The 17,452-nt window shown below is 41.0% G+C and overlaps 1 protein-coding gene across 4 annotated transcripts in view; it reads right to left on the bottom strand.

The window, feature by feature from the left end:
• LOC138284105 (transient receptor potential cation channel subfamily M member 7-like) overlaps positions 1–17,452 on the bottom strand; it is a 1,183,984-nt gene that overhangs the window by 992,631 nt on the left and 173,901 nt on the right. For all 4 annotated transcript variants that reach the window (XM_069222537.1, XM_069222536.1, XM_069222538.1 and 1 more), the window contains exon 2: positions 4,356–4,435. In XM_069222537.1, the coding sequence (XP_069078638.1) occupies positions 4,356–4,435 (80 nt within the window). The remainder of the gene's footprint in view (positions 1–4,355; positions 4,436–17,452) is intronic.

The raw sequence follows: 17,452 nt of genomic DNA, 5'->3' as shown, positions 1-17,452 counted from the left end.
ACGTATGGATTATCAGGAGATAGTGGAATAGTATTCTATAAGAATTAGGTCATAAGGTGTTATAGGAAACTCGGTAATGAATACACACACAACAGCTCTTTTTAACATAGACAGGTACATTCCTAGGATTTCTTAGTGACATGGAAAACTATTGACAGAATTGAAGTTTACCAGACCCCCGTGTTCGGAACAATATTAAACATAAACAGATTGAGAATTCTCCAAATCGGAGAGTAACATTATCATGCATGTAGAGTTTTGGCTGTGCAAAAGCTTCCAATAAAAATAAATAAATAGAAATTACTGAAAGACAGAATGAGGGTAGGCCTAACTGAAGTTGCTTTCTGTAGGCGTACTCTTGCTTCAAACTCTGCGTGGCCTATGCTGCCTGACTTCAAACACTTAACGCCAACACATTAGTTCGAATTTATTAATGTTTCATTGACGAACTTTGCATGGCTTAGACATGTTATGAAACTTCTTCCATCTTGCTTTGGAATATGCTAAATTGCACAGTTTATGTACTAAATTGTACCTCTTACGAATGGACTTACAATGTGAAAGCTGGGAGAAAGTAGATGACGACAGACAATCATGCATGTATTTTATTTTTCAGAAACAAAGTATGCATGGAAAGACAGGGCAATGTCACTGATTCCTAACCCCATATCGAGTTGATTTCTGCTAAAGAAGTTTCAAAACCCAAGAAGAATGAGTTACATTCATAACAAATTGTTAAAGATTATATCAAATGAAATGCATTATTAAAGGTGTCCGAGGGAAAGAAGTGGAGAGACAAGACCACAGCAGTGAGCAGCGAGTGCGAAAGGCTGAGAGGAGGACAGAGTAAAGGGGAGCTAAGCAAGAGATTTAGATACACAGAGACAGAGAGACAGAGCTGGATAGACTGTTACAGAATAATGCATTAGCCAAAGCTTACCGCTCTGACAAGTTGTGAGAACTGAGTTAGAGACAGGAAGAAAGAATTACATTCTGAAATTCACAATAACATTTCCTCAGGCTTCTTCTGACTGACTAGACGCATTCTTACAAGCTGCAACTTTATTCTTTATGAGAATAGAAAATTCTTGCCAAATAGACTAGGCAAATTAGAGTAGGGACAGATTCAGGATACGCTTCATGCAATGTTCTGTAATTTCATTGATTAATAAATCTTATTATTGTATGTTTAATTGAAAATATTAAAATGTTCCTAAACTCTAATTATTGTCTCATATAAGATTAGCTTGTGAATAATAGCATTGGTATTGCAACTGATTTTACCTAAAGTACCACACCAAAGATCCAAAAGCCTGGAGTGGGCTAAGCAGAAGGGCAGTATAAAATTAATTGGTAAAGTTGAGCTGCCCCAGATATTTTTGCTTCCCTTTTTGATGTGTGGTTTGCTATCACTTGAGGTTAGTAACAGACCTCCAAAGAACAGAGGTCTGAACTTTATTGCTCTTGCGTTTTACGTCTTACCAAGATGATCAAATATTTATGGTTATTTCATTACCTTGTTTTGTTGTTATGGCCCATATCTACAGGTCCACTTGGGATGGTGGATAACTGACCCTCCTTTGAATTTACTTGGTCTAGCTTTTGTAGCACTTCTTATTGCAGAGATTAACCTAAACCTTATTAGGGATTACAACTAGCTAATAGTAACAACATAAAATAATATTTAAGATGTTGAACAGTGAGTTTTTTTTGCTCATTACCCTGCCACTGAGAACGCAGATGCTTTACAGAAGGCATTTCAGTAAAGGGTAAGCACTTTGTATGCATTATCCATTTTTGTCAAAGGTAAGTTCCTTCATTGACTGAAGAAGTCATGCTTTACCATAACACAACACAGAATGTAGCTGAATGGCTTCAACATGGACGGATTTTTTTCACGTTCATTGCCTCTTTTAAGACAAATTCCTGGACTATGTCAGACATACAAACTAATTCTAGACCTACCTCTTAGACTCCTAGATGAAGAAGGGAACCACTTTGGAATTGTCACTTCATCAAGTATTGCACTTAGTGATTTAGTTACTCAACCAAGGGAAATAACATAGTACATAAGCAAACATTAGCAAAGCTACAAGGTCTGACATTGTTAAACCTTTGTTTTTTTTAATGTTTTTTGCAAATCTGTCCAGTAGTCATTAAAATAAAATTAAAAATACTAAAAGTGAAAATGTTGCTGTTTTGGGGTAATTGGCATGTGGTGTAATACAAATATGCGAATAAAATACAGATTGCAAAAATGTTTTAAATATATTAAATGAAAGCGAGGGTTGGCTGCCAACCTTTGCATTGTAGTGAACGTCTTTTAATTAGATGTGTGCATAAGCGCCAGCCAAATCCCATCAGAGTGAAGAGAGACCGTAGCTGGAGGGAGCTGACCCATTGCCCGGTGCTGTATACTGTGGTGGGTCGAAGGAAATTGTGAATGACACTTGAACAGATCAGTCATTGAAGAGTGCTGACCACAAACACCTATAGTTATACATATAAGTAGAAAAACATGACGCAGACAACACATTTGAAGTGGTCTCTTGGCCAGACCTAAATAAAATATTGTTAAGAAAATAAAATAAATATTCTTGCACAAAAAGTTTAGAATTTGCTAAAAGTATGATCTTGCCCACAAAAGAAATCAGTTGATCAAAACTAATGTTGGTATTAGGTGATTTTAATCAGTTAATATTAATGCTGAAATTGGTTGAGCGCTGTTCAGACTTTCAATTAATATTGATGTCCGTGTATGCAACTGAATGAAGAAAGCAATTTCCAACCTGTAACTTAATTAGCTGGCTATTTTAGAATAAGTAACAGTGTCCAAATGTGTAAGCAATATTCAGCCATTGCAAAGGTTTGTTCAGTTTTGGATTTAGCTTCAGATTTTTCTGTGTGCAATGAGGAGGGTAATGTTCACTCTCCTCGGATTATGACATAAAGGAGATATTAAGGCACCTTGGCATAACAAATTGTGGTGTTACGCTACCTTTAAATTATTTGGAAGTGATCCGAAAAAATGGTGGTTGTCTGCATAAAAATTGGTATATATAAAATAATACCCATAATGGTATATGGGCTAAGCTACTCAACAACATATACTCTAGTTAAGAAGAATTCAGTGTGCATATGTTTGTTTCTCTGGAATGAGTAAATCACTTTGTACGACCTTCCATTTAAAGTATGAAGGCCATCACCCAACAATAAGGTGTGTGCCATCATCTGTGGACTACAATATTTCTTGAAGGGGAATACTTTCTTTCCTTATGTGTTTATCATCTAATGGTGAGGTGCCCAAAAACAGAAACATATGGGATGAGATTAAAATTAAAACTACCTATTGGTTAACAATTCTCCTCATTCGTTTCACCAATGGGGAGGGTTCAAATTAAAAAATACAGCAGAATAATTTAAACATGTTTCAGCCCTAAGTCAATTGTTTCATGAAGGTGTAGCAACTTTCTTCAGGATCATAGTACCTTCTGTAGCCTGTGTAGAAAAATCCCAAGTGCCAGACCTGTTCCCACATAAACCAAGGACAGAAGAATGAACTCCACAGGATATTTGGCTAGCTTCCTGTTAAGCTACGGGGGTACAAAACTGCAAGAAGTAGCTACTCTTCCCGAAGACCCCATTTAACTAGTTACAGCTGAACTTGCCCTGGACCCTGCTGGTGGCTTACCCAGGCATGAGTACTGACCAACAAGTGATGTCCTTAAGGTCGTGGGGCCCTTGGATAGATGTCAAATGTACTCCTCCTGACATCTTAAATAGTCCCCAAACTATGAGAGCCTGCGATGAATTAGTTCTTACAAATGATATATTCATGGTCAATTCATTAATTATTTGCACCAAAAATACTCAAACTTTGGTATTTTGGGAGTTCTTCACTCTAAAATATTGCCTTCATAATGTACACCACCAATGTATCCTGAATGAAGAAGAGTCTATATATTATTATTATTTCTCATGAGTGAGATGTCATTATCATATTGGACTGTTAACTGGTAAAGGACTCAAAGAAAAAGCTGCAGTTTGGGTATGTAATAGGCAAGTAGATACTTAATGTAATGAATAGGAAACACGCCCTTCATATTATGACATCAATATTAAACACAGTATGTAGAAAATACCACCTTACTGGGCTTACTGCACTCAAATCAACAGGTAGTTTTGTAATGTTGGTAACTTCTTGAATTTATCTCCGTCATCAAAATAAGTTACGTAGGTAAATAAACTTCTATATACATTTTCTTTTAAATGTAACCTCAAACGAATCTTCTATATGTTTGTTTTGAACCTAAAACTCTAAATACACTCTTAAATAAATTCAATTGATGGCTTACCTGTGAGGGTCCTTTGAACTTGGTACTATGTGCACACATTCCCTCTTCGTAAATGTTTTTTCTACCCAGGACTTGTAGGACTGTTAAAATAAGAACAAAGAAAGTTATTACAAAATATGATTACATATGTAAAACACGGCATTACACGGCATTACATATAAACGAAGACAAATGTTGCTGTTACAATCAATTATTGTAAGGAATCAACTCTTTGCCAGCCAAACTGAAACTGACCACAGTTGTAGACTGCCAGATTCCTGTGGATTACTGGCTTGGAAAGATATATTTTTGCTATTTGAGAGGATCAAAAATTATCTTGGTGGAAATCGCACCTGCATACGTACACACCACTACATAGTGCCTGCTTACTCCTCAAACCTGTCTGCTATTAAAATGATTATACCCCAGCTGTGAGGTACTCCAGCAAAAGGCCATGCTTAAGTTTGAGTGCCCCGAATATAGCGTTCTCCTTTGATGTACCTACCTGATTTCACAGTCTAAGGAGCCAATTAGATGTATTTAATTTTCACCTCGTCTTGCCACTTGAGCTGCATGGATTGTGTATTATGTCGGATTCCGAAGATCAATCAATTTGATTCACAAATCAAAGACGTTTCTTTGACAGTAGTTGCAACTACTCCCTTTACCACATCGCCCTGGACTAGGGGTGCCCATGTTGGAGACTGAAGGGAAAAGAAGGAAATGGGAAAGCGAGCACTCAATTTCCTTCGATTCTGCCATCTTGAAGCAGGCAGTCTCACCCACCACAGTTGCCTCAGCAGAACATCACATCGTAATGTGCACAGCGGTAGCCGTGTCTATACCACCCTGTGACAGCTGCTTTTCCCCAGCCACCATCAAGGTGGTCGGCGAATGGCTGGTGGTGTCAGTGGGACTCCAGCGGTCTCTAGTTCAGCAAACCTCCAACATCGTAATACAGGGGTTGGACCACCAACATGGCAGAGATCAGACCGCTGCCATCACATGGCTGTCCCCGGACTGCAAAACTCTTAATCAGGCCCTAAGAGTCTAACGTTCAAAGAAATTTGTTATTTCAAGACTGAAAATGGGACCACTTCCAGTAGACCTGCTTCCAGCAAAGATAACCAAAATATGGGTAAATATTCTGGTGCACTAAACCTTTTTGAGTTTTAGAAACAATTATTGATCATAGTTATATAAAATGTAAAATAAACATCCTGTAATGAAAAAAGAATTATGCTTTAACATAGAAAATAGTGTCTACCTGAACATTAAATGTAGAATACATGCAGAATTATGACCCATTAAAATGATTAGTGAAAGGAATATGAACAAAAATCTGTCATCAAAAAGGAAATTACAAAAAAAAAAAAAAAGTAGAAATGAAAGATGACAGACTGAGCACTGGGAAATATCTTAAAAGTTAGAAACATTTGAGAATTAAAAAATGAGTGAAACATACTTAATAACCATGGAGGAATATATTTATGATTTTGACTATGCAACAAAGAATATTGTATGTTAAAGAAACTTAAGTGGTTAGGAATCATCATATTGTAAAGAATATATATGGAGAGTGCAGGTAAGTATGGTAGTGAATTACACATTTTACATAAAATAGAATTAATAAAATTAAATTAAAGAATTAAATCGCTGAGCAAAGATGACCCACGGCTGTGAGCCAGTCAAGTCAATAAGAATTGGAACGGACGTCCACCTGAAGTCTCCCTGACACGGACACGCTGTCCCAATTGCAGATGGTGAATGGGCATGCCAGGACTGAGGTGGTGGCCATGGGGAGGATGTGAACCCCTGAAAACAGTGTGCAGTCTGGCACGTTCGCTGATGCAGCAGCGGCGGCGGCACAAGATGGCAGCAGGTAAGCCCTGACAAGGCATACCTGGACACCAAGGTGCTCAAGATGTGCCGGCGGCTGCAACCCATGCTTTTAAAGGGGGCTACCACAGGTCTGGGGGCAATGTGTGAATGAAAGCTTCAGTTCAACTGTGAGTTGCAGCACGGAGGGATTGGGGAGTACAGTCACATGTCCCACTGGAGTAAAAGACCTATTCACAAGCAGAGCTCGCGGCACAGGTGATGGGGTGGGCAAATGCTGGCCTCATAATCCCCTCTCGCCGTTTGGGGAATGGCCTTTACCCTAAGGAAGGAGCAACTGATATTTAACATGGACTGGCCCATGCAGGTGAAACAAACAGTATACAAAGCACATGGATGTCCAAAGAGATTCAACAAAATACGGAGTCCATTGAGAGGCTGAATGGATAAATACTCCTGACCTTGTTGAAGGGGGGTGGTCTACAAGTGAGCTTATGAGAATGTTATCTGTGATAGGAGGAATGGAACCAGGTGATTTGGGAGATGGAAGCTACGGTCCATGGGGCCTTTGTAGTGGTCTAAGTGCAGTGCTCCTGTACCACCCATTCCCAAAAGTAATGCTTCTGAAACATTGTACTGGGTGTCTGGGAAGTATTGAGCCGATAGTTTAAGAGTTTGCTCTTATGCCTTTATAATGCTAATCGAACAATCAAAAAGACTAATTATAAAAAAGAATACAACATTATTTTCACACCCCTCTTCAGTCACAGGGTGATATAAACCACATGAAATACCAGTATTATTTACCAATATTATTTAAATGGATGGTAACTGAAGATCATAGAGCTTCCTTTTTTATAGAAAGTGAGATAGGTGTAAAATAAGCTCTCACAGGTCTATGATTCTGCTACAGTGAGCATGGAAAAGGTGGGCAGTCTTCCTTTGAATCTTTTCAGAGTAATGGGGGACAAAAGGGTTGGCATCAAATTCGCATTTACAATTATGTGAAGCCCGTTTGACAACACAGAGGGCCAGGAACCAATATTGAAGTAATAGGTTTATTACGAGATAGAAATCACTCCAATATATGAGCATATTAAAATCAGATTAGAAAGGTACAGAATCAGAATCTGCAAGTTGAAATGCCAAAAGAGAATCAGTCTCTTTGAGGTATAAAAGAACTACAGTCACAGCAATAAAAAGTATGAAAGAAGAATTGCCATTCTATAAAAGAGTTCAGATATCTTCTAAAAGGCAGAAATAGAGACGTAAAATTAATTTCTGAATAAACAGGATTAAAATTAAAGAGTTTGGGGATAGACAAAAGACAAGCGTCAGCTTTATGAAGACCTCAGTAGAAGTCTTCCCGAAAGTAAAGAATCCAGTATTAGCATGAAGCTATGCACTGCGAGGACAAATGTTTTAAGAGGTCTGCACCTATCAGAGTCTAAAGAATTCTACTGTTACTCCAACAATGTCAACACTAAATTAATGTGGAAAGTTCAAGGAGCACCCATATCTTCTGACCATGTAATGGAAACACCAATTGTTTCTCCTTCTCATGGAGCGCACTCGCAACTTGGAGTGATTCTCCCATCCCACAGATAGACCTTGATTTACTTCTTCCCAGATAGACAAAAATCATCCTTTCTGTACCCATGCCTTCATGCTCACGCTCTCTCTTATACACAATTCTCCTGTCACTAGCCAGGCAATGAAGAATGTGCTCCTGCAAAGGAAAATCATGCAAAGTACAGAGAATACATTTTTCACCTTAAATGTAGGCCTGCTTTTGCTAAATTAGAAAGCCACAAGTATTGTGCACCTTTAACTTTTGGTTATATCATATGTACAATAATAGGATAAACTTAAAACATGAGCACCAAATCATGAACACATGAGCATGGCTCCTTTTAATAAATACAATATTTCTAAATAAAGTGTAAGTGTGAATAAGAACTACAGTTTCAGGTTAAGGCTAAACACTGAATTCACACATATAAATGAAAACACAAATTTCTACAGTGAGTGCACTTTCAATAATGCAGTTTGATGCTTCACTTTACATCAATAAGGTTAAGACACACAATATATAGAATGTCGATTACACTGTTAGATCACTTTTGTTACGTGTAGGGGTGCAGCCCAAATCACACTACTCCAAATCCATGCTGCCAAGCTTTGAACAAAATGTTTATTCAGTTCTTCCAGTACTTGGCATAGTGTTGCAATGTCATTTAATATGCAATCACTCCACGTCTTCCAATACATTGCCTAGGAAGACAGGCAATTGTAAAAGGAACATTTGATTGAATCACAGAATGTAACTGTTCCCAAACCTTAATCCAAAACCGGTGAGTATAATGACATCTAAATATAAAGTGTTTGTAGTTTGAGTTACATTCATTACATGGTCAACATTTGAGTGGTGGATCAGGAGTTATCATGAACAGAAGTTGAGGAGTTATAGGAGGTGTATTATTTGTGAAAAACAAGGATTGGGTAGTGTGCTGCTTTTGGAGATTTTAGAATTAACTGGTCTGTTACCATAGCGAGCTTCTTCACACTTTAATTTCACCTATGGTTTTTGCCTCTCAGTATCAGAAGATCTAATAATTTTATAAAGTGTAGAGACTGATGGTCGTGAAACAAGAGTTTCAAAAAGGCAATCATTTGATCTAGTGACTGCATTAGTGATCTGACTTTTATCATATAGAGCAGATATAATGAGTGCTAAAATGCTAAAATGCTAAATTTGGATTTAAATACATTGTGCTTCAGAGAATGATAAATACATTTATGGTGTCCTTAAACAGGTGACAAACCTATATTAAACCTTTCTTTCTCTATAGTTACCAAAAGTGTTCTGTTTTTAATTTTAATAAGTTTAGTATGCCAGACAGATGAATTTAGGAAATTCTCTGTGTCGTCAACACATGGAAATAGTGTGAAGTATGTTAATTTGCATATGTGGTTAGGGATGGGTAACAATATTAACAAGGGTAATTAGAAAAAAAAGATACACATTATTTACAGAAAAAGGAGAAGATAATTGTTGTTCTACCCGAGCTCATAAAGGACAATCATCATTGTTATCTAATAAGTGGACTATTTACCACAAAAAATCTTAAATATTTGGATGTTGCTATCATTAACTGTTAATAACAATACTGCAGTTTCCAAAGAAATCACAGGTAACACGGTCCAATGGCTCAATCTCCAAAGTAGAGTCAATGAAGTAGTGATTTGTGTTTGCTCTGTTTAAGAATCCAACCTAGCTAAACTTAGTGTTGAGTCTGAAATTGTGGTCAAACTCTCTTCCCTTAATGGGTTCTATCCCTTAGGGCGGTGACTTTAAAGCTTTGCTAAATTCTTATTGTGATCAGCCAAACTCAGGATGAGGATTTACAGATCATTAGTAATTTGTATATATCTGGTGAACCTGTACACTTGACTAATTTGTCTTCCCACCCCTATTCTTGGTATTTCTGGATTGAATTTGCTTTTAGTTTATTGAGAGCTCTCTAAGTACTGAGAGAATAACCACCTTAGTTCTATTTTTGATCATGCAGTTATTACAATAGAGATCTGATTAGTATTGGTAAAAACAATCACACCTCGGTTATTCCATTAAGGCCAATAAAATGCATCAAGAACAGCATTTCCATCATGGTACATTGTTAACCATTTAGATATGACATACTTGTATCATTGAGAAGACAAACAGATCAGTAGTCGATATTCTGCAGAAGATCCAGGTAAATCAAGCCCTTGTGTCAGTTAGTAGACATGAACTTGGCCTGCAGGAGGAAATTTGTTCCCTACTTTTGGTCAGATCAGGAGATGCTTGTTAGACATTACCAAGAGAGGGCAGTGCAGATAGCCCAAAAGCTAGCTTTTATATCCACAGAGAAGCCTTTCTGAGCCCCAGGTGAAAACAAACACAGAGACTCTTCTGAATAATAGCATGTTTCACCTTTACCATAGCATTGTAGGCTTAATAACATGGTTTAGTAAATAATTTAGGAATTAATTCAGTTGAAGAGCTTTAAAAAGAATCTACATATGCAATCAAAATCTACCTAAATGTGTAGAAACTATGCCACCTGAGAAACTGCAGATGCAGTGAATAGTAGCATATACCCTTGCAATAGGCTGTAGGTAGTGATGACCAAAAAAGCATACACAATAATTTTTGAACACAGATACAACATCCACACAGGTGATGCGTAGACTCACATTGGCAGTAAATGAATTAAGATAGACAAAGCCAGTCTCAGAATCTGTGGTACTTCGGGACATCCATTGAATTCATGGTGCAAAACATCGGAGGGGTGGGAGGTATGGCAATACACGTAATGGAGGCAGATATTGAGAGCTCACTTCCATTCAGGGATAGGCTCATTGCTTGCATGTGAAGCCTCCATTTCCAAGACGATGTAATGAGTCTTTGTCTCACTGATCTGGAACTCGAAATTCTCTTAAGGGTCTCTGAAGGCTGAACTACAATGAGAAGCTCAGCCATTTGCCTAATGTTTGCCAACATTGCAGTTTGTATGGGCTCTTTTGCTCCTGTGCAATTCATATCTGGTTTCAAATTCTTTTTTTTTTTAATTGTAGCTTGGTCCGATAGTGTTGTGGACGTCTCTAGTTTTTAGTCTATGAGTCTCCTACCCTAGAGCCAAATTTACGTATACTAATTGTACTTCTGGCACCTTACTGCACACCCAGTAATCCAGAAAATACACACATTATTTTCTTTACCTCTTTACTAGAAATGCTTACTACTGCTAGAAAGTAGTTAACTTGGCAGTTCTGCATTAATTTGTCCCTCCATTCTCCAAGTTAATTCTCTATCAGGTGATACACAAAGACATGTGCAATGATCTTCCTTATCATACCCACATTTAATCTTCATTTTCGGAGAACTGATAACATCAGGGAAATATGGGAGTAGTTTTCATCTGGACAACAGCAGGGAGGTGCTGAGAATAGCTATTGATACATTTTCTGGATCCTGACACTTGAAATAACTAATCCCTGATGATTGGGGCACAGCATGTAAAACGTTCGCTGAAGTTAGGATACCATACATTCGGGGAACAGAACAGGACAGAAATTGATAGTTGGCTTTACCCAAACACCAAATAAATTAAACGACCAGCTTGGAATAGTCCGTTTTGAAACAGAAATATTAAGCATGTAAATAAAGAGTGCTCAACGACTACAGAACAAACAGAAGTACCGACAATTGCATAACAAAATAGTGAAGTCATGTATGACACAGAAGAATTGTTACACATTTCCATTGCTTCTGCTGACATGCAAAGGGTACCAAGGGTGAACAAAACAAGTCTGTCATTAAGGAGGGCAGTTCTGAAAATTAACAACACATGCTTTACCTGGCTGTCACAATACATATCCTGGCCAGGCTATCTCACACATTTCCTACATCATGTCACAACATGTCACTACTACCCACCCCTGTATGCCTACCCTCACACCTACATCTAAATCCAAGTAAGTCAGCATGACTAGAGTCATCAACATGATCACCACCAAAACCATGTCTGCATGCACATCATGCCCTGGATGAAGTACAAATGACTCCCTGATTTCACGTCAGACCTCTCCGTACTCCAATCACCTATTGGAAGTGCAGCTGACTGAACAAAACACCTTAGGCCTGTACAGCTACAACAGCTGATCAGTCCATGTCTTTTGTTATATATCTATGACAGTGAAGACTACTCCACCCACACACCATCTGCCTGTCACATTGCATGGCTGACCTAACACTCTGTACAGTAATGTCAACATAGATCTAATGACCGATTTGCCCACTACAAGTTGGACACCCATACTGGTGACATCTAATGTGTACAATACAAGTTTGGGATCCAGGCATGCGATTACCCTGACCCAATCACAGAGGAAGATCTGCAAACACCAAACATATATATCACAACTAATCATACATCTAAGTGCATTTACAGTGGCCCATAATGCACATATTACACATCCATACTCAATCACTGAGAGAACTGTCACAACTGATGAACTTCAGGAACACACTTATGACATCATGGTCCACATACAATACCACCACACATGCAGTTTCAACAGCAGGACTTCCCAACTTGATAACACCACCTTCACTTACACCATTGCAGAATTGTGAATACCTGTACCAAAGTCCAGACAACACACATCTAAGCCAGTAAATACATGCAAGCCTTATGCACACATGGACCAGCACCACTTCCTTTGCACAGACAACATCCCAGTACTACATATGGCAGTCTGAGGAGAGAAAATGCAACATTCATTTCACATCAACATCTCATAAGTCATACAATACCCAATCCTGTCCTAATCACCCACTTCAGCTAGCTCAAGGTTTAGAAGACATTGTCCCACTCCTTCAGATGTGCCCCCAAGTAACCATTGAGACATGATGTAGGCAGCAACTAAGCTATATTGCACTGTAATTGCTAGGGCATTGTCATACATGGCATTTACATTACATATTGACAATGACTAGGTCTGCCTAGGCACTTACCATCTCTAGTACTATCCCATTGGGTTCAAGGTTTCTTTCCCACAAGTCTATCATTTAGAAATGCATGATGATTGCTATTAGACCACATCAAACACACATTTCAAAATATTCTACTTTAGCAACCTTCACATAGATAGCAGATGACCAATATAAGGGGATACAAGTAGAAAGGCATTAGTCCAGTCATGTACAAGCCATATCCGTGGTAGAAATGTAAAGGGTTCCTCACAATGAGTCAATACCATTGCCAGTACTTGATGTATGTAGTCCCTGTAATTAAACAAGAGTGTGCTATACAGATGGAGGTGGACTTACTCCTTAGAGCACCAAATGCTCAAATGCAGATGGCTGGGGAAGGTCATACTAAATGGTTAGGGTGATACACAAGCCTATATCTATAGAAAAGGCAAGATGAAGTCAGACATGTGCCAATGTCATTAGACCAGCTCCACAATGCAGACATGGAGATGTCTTAATATGGGAGATGTACATCCACTGACAGCAAACCATCTAAGCACATCTACAACTTATACTTAGGCCAGGTGGTTACTACCCATTCCCACTATGCTACATACATGTTGCATTGACTACATTGTCACATAAGCTACAGTGAGGCAGATAAACCCATCCAACCCGAGCCAAGTCCCACGATACAGTCAGTACTCACTCCCTTGTGGCTGCTGCGCTACCTACAGACGCCCATCCACCTCAGGGTAGGCCACAGCCAAAAGGTGGGCTATTTGGGGGGGGGGGGGGGGTGAGGTCAGGGCCCGACTGGCACCTGTACCTCGTTGGGAGGACATCCCCAGCTGGGCCTCCATGGTCTTCGTCCCAGCATCCAAAGTCCTCCCACCACTTGCGACAATGGGTGCTCCACTGGCTGTGAACCTCCAGGGTCCACACTTGCTTGACGATGGCATGTAATGACGATGGCATGCAAGATCCCTTTCTTCTGATGGGCGTTCACAAAACATGACAGACAAAAGGAGAAAGTTACGTTCACTGGCACCATACCAAGAGGAGTGGCCTATACACATCTGACTCACCAAGTGCATGCATATACTCCCTCACCAGTACACTTGCCCGATTCAGTCACATGCAACCCCTATCACACATGACTATGGCATTGGACTCACCTGCTCCTCTGGTGCCCCATATAGCTGTTCATACAGGGGTAGGACCTCCTCCACAAGCTTCTCCAGCTCTTCTGGGGTGTAGACTGGGATCATATCACTAGAAGGATGTCGCATGATGGCTCCCAGAGACCGTACACAGCAGCTCAGGTCATGGAGGTCTTGCTAACAACAGTGTCAGGAGTCAAGTAAGCAAGGCTGCAGAAAATGGCGGTCACGGCCACAACTTACAGGTCCATCACTGCCGGTGGTCATCACCGTTGGCCCCAGTCCGCCGTGGGCAGGAATGTTAACCAATGACAAGCAGTACAGAGGTTGCTATCGCCTACCGCCATGCATCATTCGTTGGCAGACTTCGGTCACTTCCAACTGTCCAGTGCAGCAGGACAGGCGGCTGACATTGTGTGCACATATAATGCATTGATGTGCCAAAATATGTGTGCCATACACTTATTCACCCAAATGGTGGAGTGAGCCTATGTTGGGCCATCATGGTAGTGCAAAGAAATGTGACATGCATGACAGTGATGTGATGTGGCAGTATATCTGATGATGTGCATGTTCAGATACTCGGAGGCACATAGGCGATGGCACTATATTGGTATATCCCATAACTATTCTTTTGATCAGTGCAGGACAGCTCAGTCTGCCACATATGGGACATTACATATGTGATATGTCTCGTATACAACTTACATGTACAGCAATGTGCTGCAAGGATGGTGTCCAAAGCGCTTCAGCATGGCCACAATAGTATATGTCAGCAGTACTACGCATGTATTACAGTGTTCGGTGTGTGCTATTTTGTCATGTGTCAAATGCTTTTCTCAACATACATTCTTTCCCCTCTATCTAGATATCCTGCCATGAGGAAATGGAGACAACCATCAGTGCACCGTCCACTAGTTGACCTTGCAAACATGGAGGACAGACATGTCATCCAGACCTATCGTCTGAACCGCCAGACCGTCATGGATCTATGTACACAGTTGGAGCCAGATCTCTTGCCCGCAAACGCAACCCCTATTGCATACTAACCACAGTACAAGTCCTGTCAGTGCTACACTTTGTTGCCACAGGCTCCTTTCAGAATACAGCGGGCTTGACAGCAGGGATGTCGCAGCCCATGTTCAGTCTTGTGTTGAAGGATGTACTGTGTGCACTGTTGAAATACCTGGACAGCTACATCGGGTTCCCCCAATGTGCGGATTTGGCCTATGTGAAGGCAGACTTATGATATGGGAGACATCCCAACTGTGATAGGAGCCATTGTTGGCACTTATATAGACCTGGTCCCTCCCAGTGCCAATGAACAGTATATATTGTGTATAAGAACAGGACGAACTACCACTCCATAAATGTTCAGGTGGTGTGTCTGGCAGACCAGTACATCTCACACATCACAGCTAAGTTTGAGGGTTCGTGAATGACTCCTACATTTTGAAGAACAGCAATGCCCCACACATGATGCACAACTACACACAGAGAGGGCCTGGCTCCTTGGTACGTATGCATATGAAAGTGTTTCACTGCTACGGCACCGGTCATGACATTTCTTACCTGGTGCTCTACCTGTAATTTCACTGGTCCTACATTTTTTTTAACACAGGTGACTCTGGTTGTTGACACCAGTGAGGTACCCTGCCACAGAAGGGGAACTCCATTTCAGTGAGGCTCACGGGAGGACGAGGCATGTAATTGAAAGAACATTTGGCCTCCTGAAGGCCAGATTCAGGTGCCTGAACCTATCTGGAGGTGTCCTCCTCTACGCGCACCGAAGGGTATGCAAGATGAAAGTTGCCTGCTGCATGCTCCACAATCTAGCCCTGAGACTTTAGATATCGTTGCTAGCTGATGAGGGTGAGGAAGCTGGACCAGTGGCTGCTAATGCTGACATGGCAAGAGATGAGGAGGCAGAGAAGGAAGGTGCAGCTGACTCTACGACTGAGCTCAATCAGTACTTCCACTGACATACAGGTATGTTGAGTGTGGGTTTGCAATTGTTCTGTATCCACACTAATTGCTGACTGTTAGAAATGGGGTCTTTAGTTGGCAGTCAGGCTACCCCCTATCCAAGCAAGGACCATCACTCTAGTGAGAGTAAGTCACACACAATCCAAATTATCCTGTGCCCACCCTCTTGTAGCTTGGCACTGAGCAGTCAGGCTTAACATAGAAGGCAATGAATAAAGTATTTTTGCAATAAATCATACAATGACGCCACATAGCACCACAAAAAATACACCACACAGTGTTTAGAAAAATATATAATATTTATCTGATAAGATGCAGGTCAAAATGATTAAAATGCAATAAGTATATGTTCAGATATCACTGTGAAAGTGATAGAAAGGCCCTCATTACAACCGTGGCGGTAAATGCCACCTACCGCCGTGCTGACGGGTGCCGCCGTACTGTGCCCTTGGCGGTATTCCGCCGCGGGTATTGTGGCCCACACGGAGAATTCCGCCACAATACAGACATCCACACAAGTCCGCCAGACCAAAGGTCAGTGATAAACTGGCGATAGCCAAACCCACACGGTTACGCCAAAAGGAATACGCCCACAGTATCATGAACCACGAATCACTGCGGCGGTCTTTCAATCGCGGTAAACCATACCGCCGCGCTCAAAATACACACACATTTACAAAACATCACACCACTGGACAATTCAAAGTACACAAACTACACACACACACACACCACACCCACACACTCACACTCACACCACTATAAAAACACCCACCCACATTACCCACAACCCTTTCAATGAAAGAAAAAGATTGCCAAGACAGAGAGACACAAGCCAGGAGCACCCACTCAGAGCCAGAGGACACCATCACCCATACACCATCCACCATCCACGCACCTCACAGCATACACCAATACATCACTCCACACATCCTCACACCACATCCATGGCACCCCAAAGACACCCCCGGTTTTCTGAGGAGGAGCTAAGGGTCATGGTGGAGGAAATCACCCGGGTAGAGCCATAGCTATTCAGATCACAGGTGCAGCAGATGTCCATTGCAAGGAAGATGGAGCTATGGCGGAGAATCGTGGACAGGGTCAATGCCGTGGGACAGCACCTAAGAACCAGGGATGACATCAGGAAGAGGTGGAACGACCTCCGGGAAAGGTGTATTCCGTGGTAGCAGTACAGAGGACTGGCAGTGGACCCCCACCTCCTCCCCCACAACTAACATGGGAGGAGCAAGTCTTGGCAATTAGGCATCCTGTGGGCCTCGCAGGAGGACTGGACTCTGGTAAGTCAAATCTTTATTACTTTATCCCCCGCGCCCTACCTGCATGCCATCACAAACTCCTACCCCTACCCTCACACCCATCGCTCCAACACCTCACATAAACCCCACTATCACAACCCACCCATCCCAATACCAAGCCATGCATGCAACACCAAAGCATGAACCCCCAACACAGACCTGCATGGACACCCATCACCACAGCATGCCCAGTTGAGAAACTCACCCAGCCTACAAAATCACCACTCACACAAGGCCAAGCTGACAGGGAAATCACAACCATACAAGGATACACACCCATGCACAAGATGGCAC

The sequence above is a fragment of the Pleurodeles waltl genome, chromosome 3_1 (assembly GCF_031143425.1).
Source record: "Pleurodeles waltl isolate 20211129_DDA chromosome 3_1, aPleWal1.hap1.20221129, whole genome shotgun sequence".
NCBI lineage: Eukaryota > Metazoa > Chordata > Amphibia > Caudata > Salamandridae > Pleurodeles > Pleurodeles waltl.
This window is presented reverse-complemented; position numbering and strand designations above follow the sequence as displayed.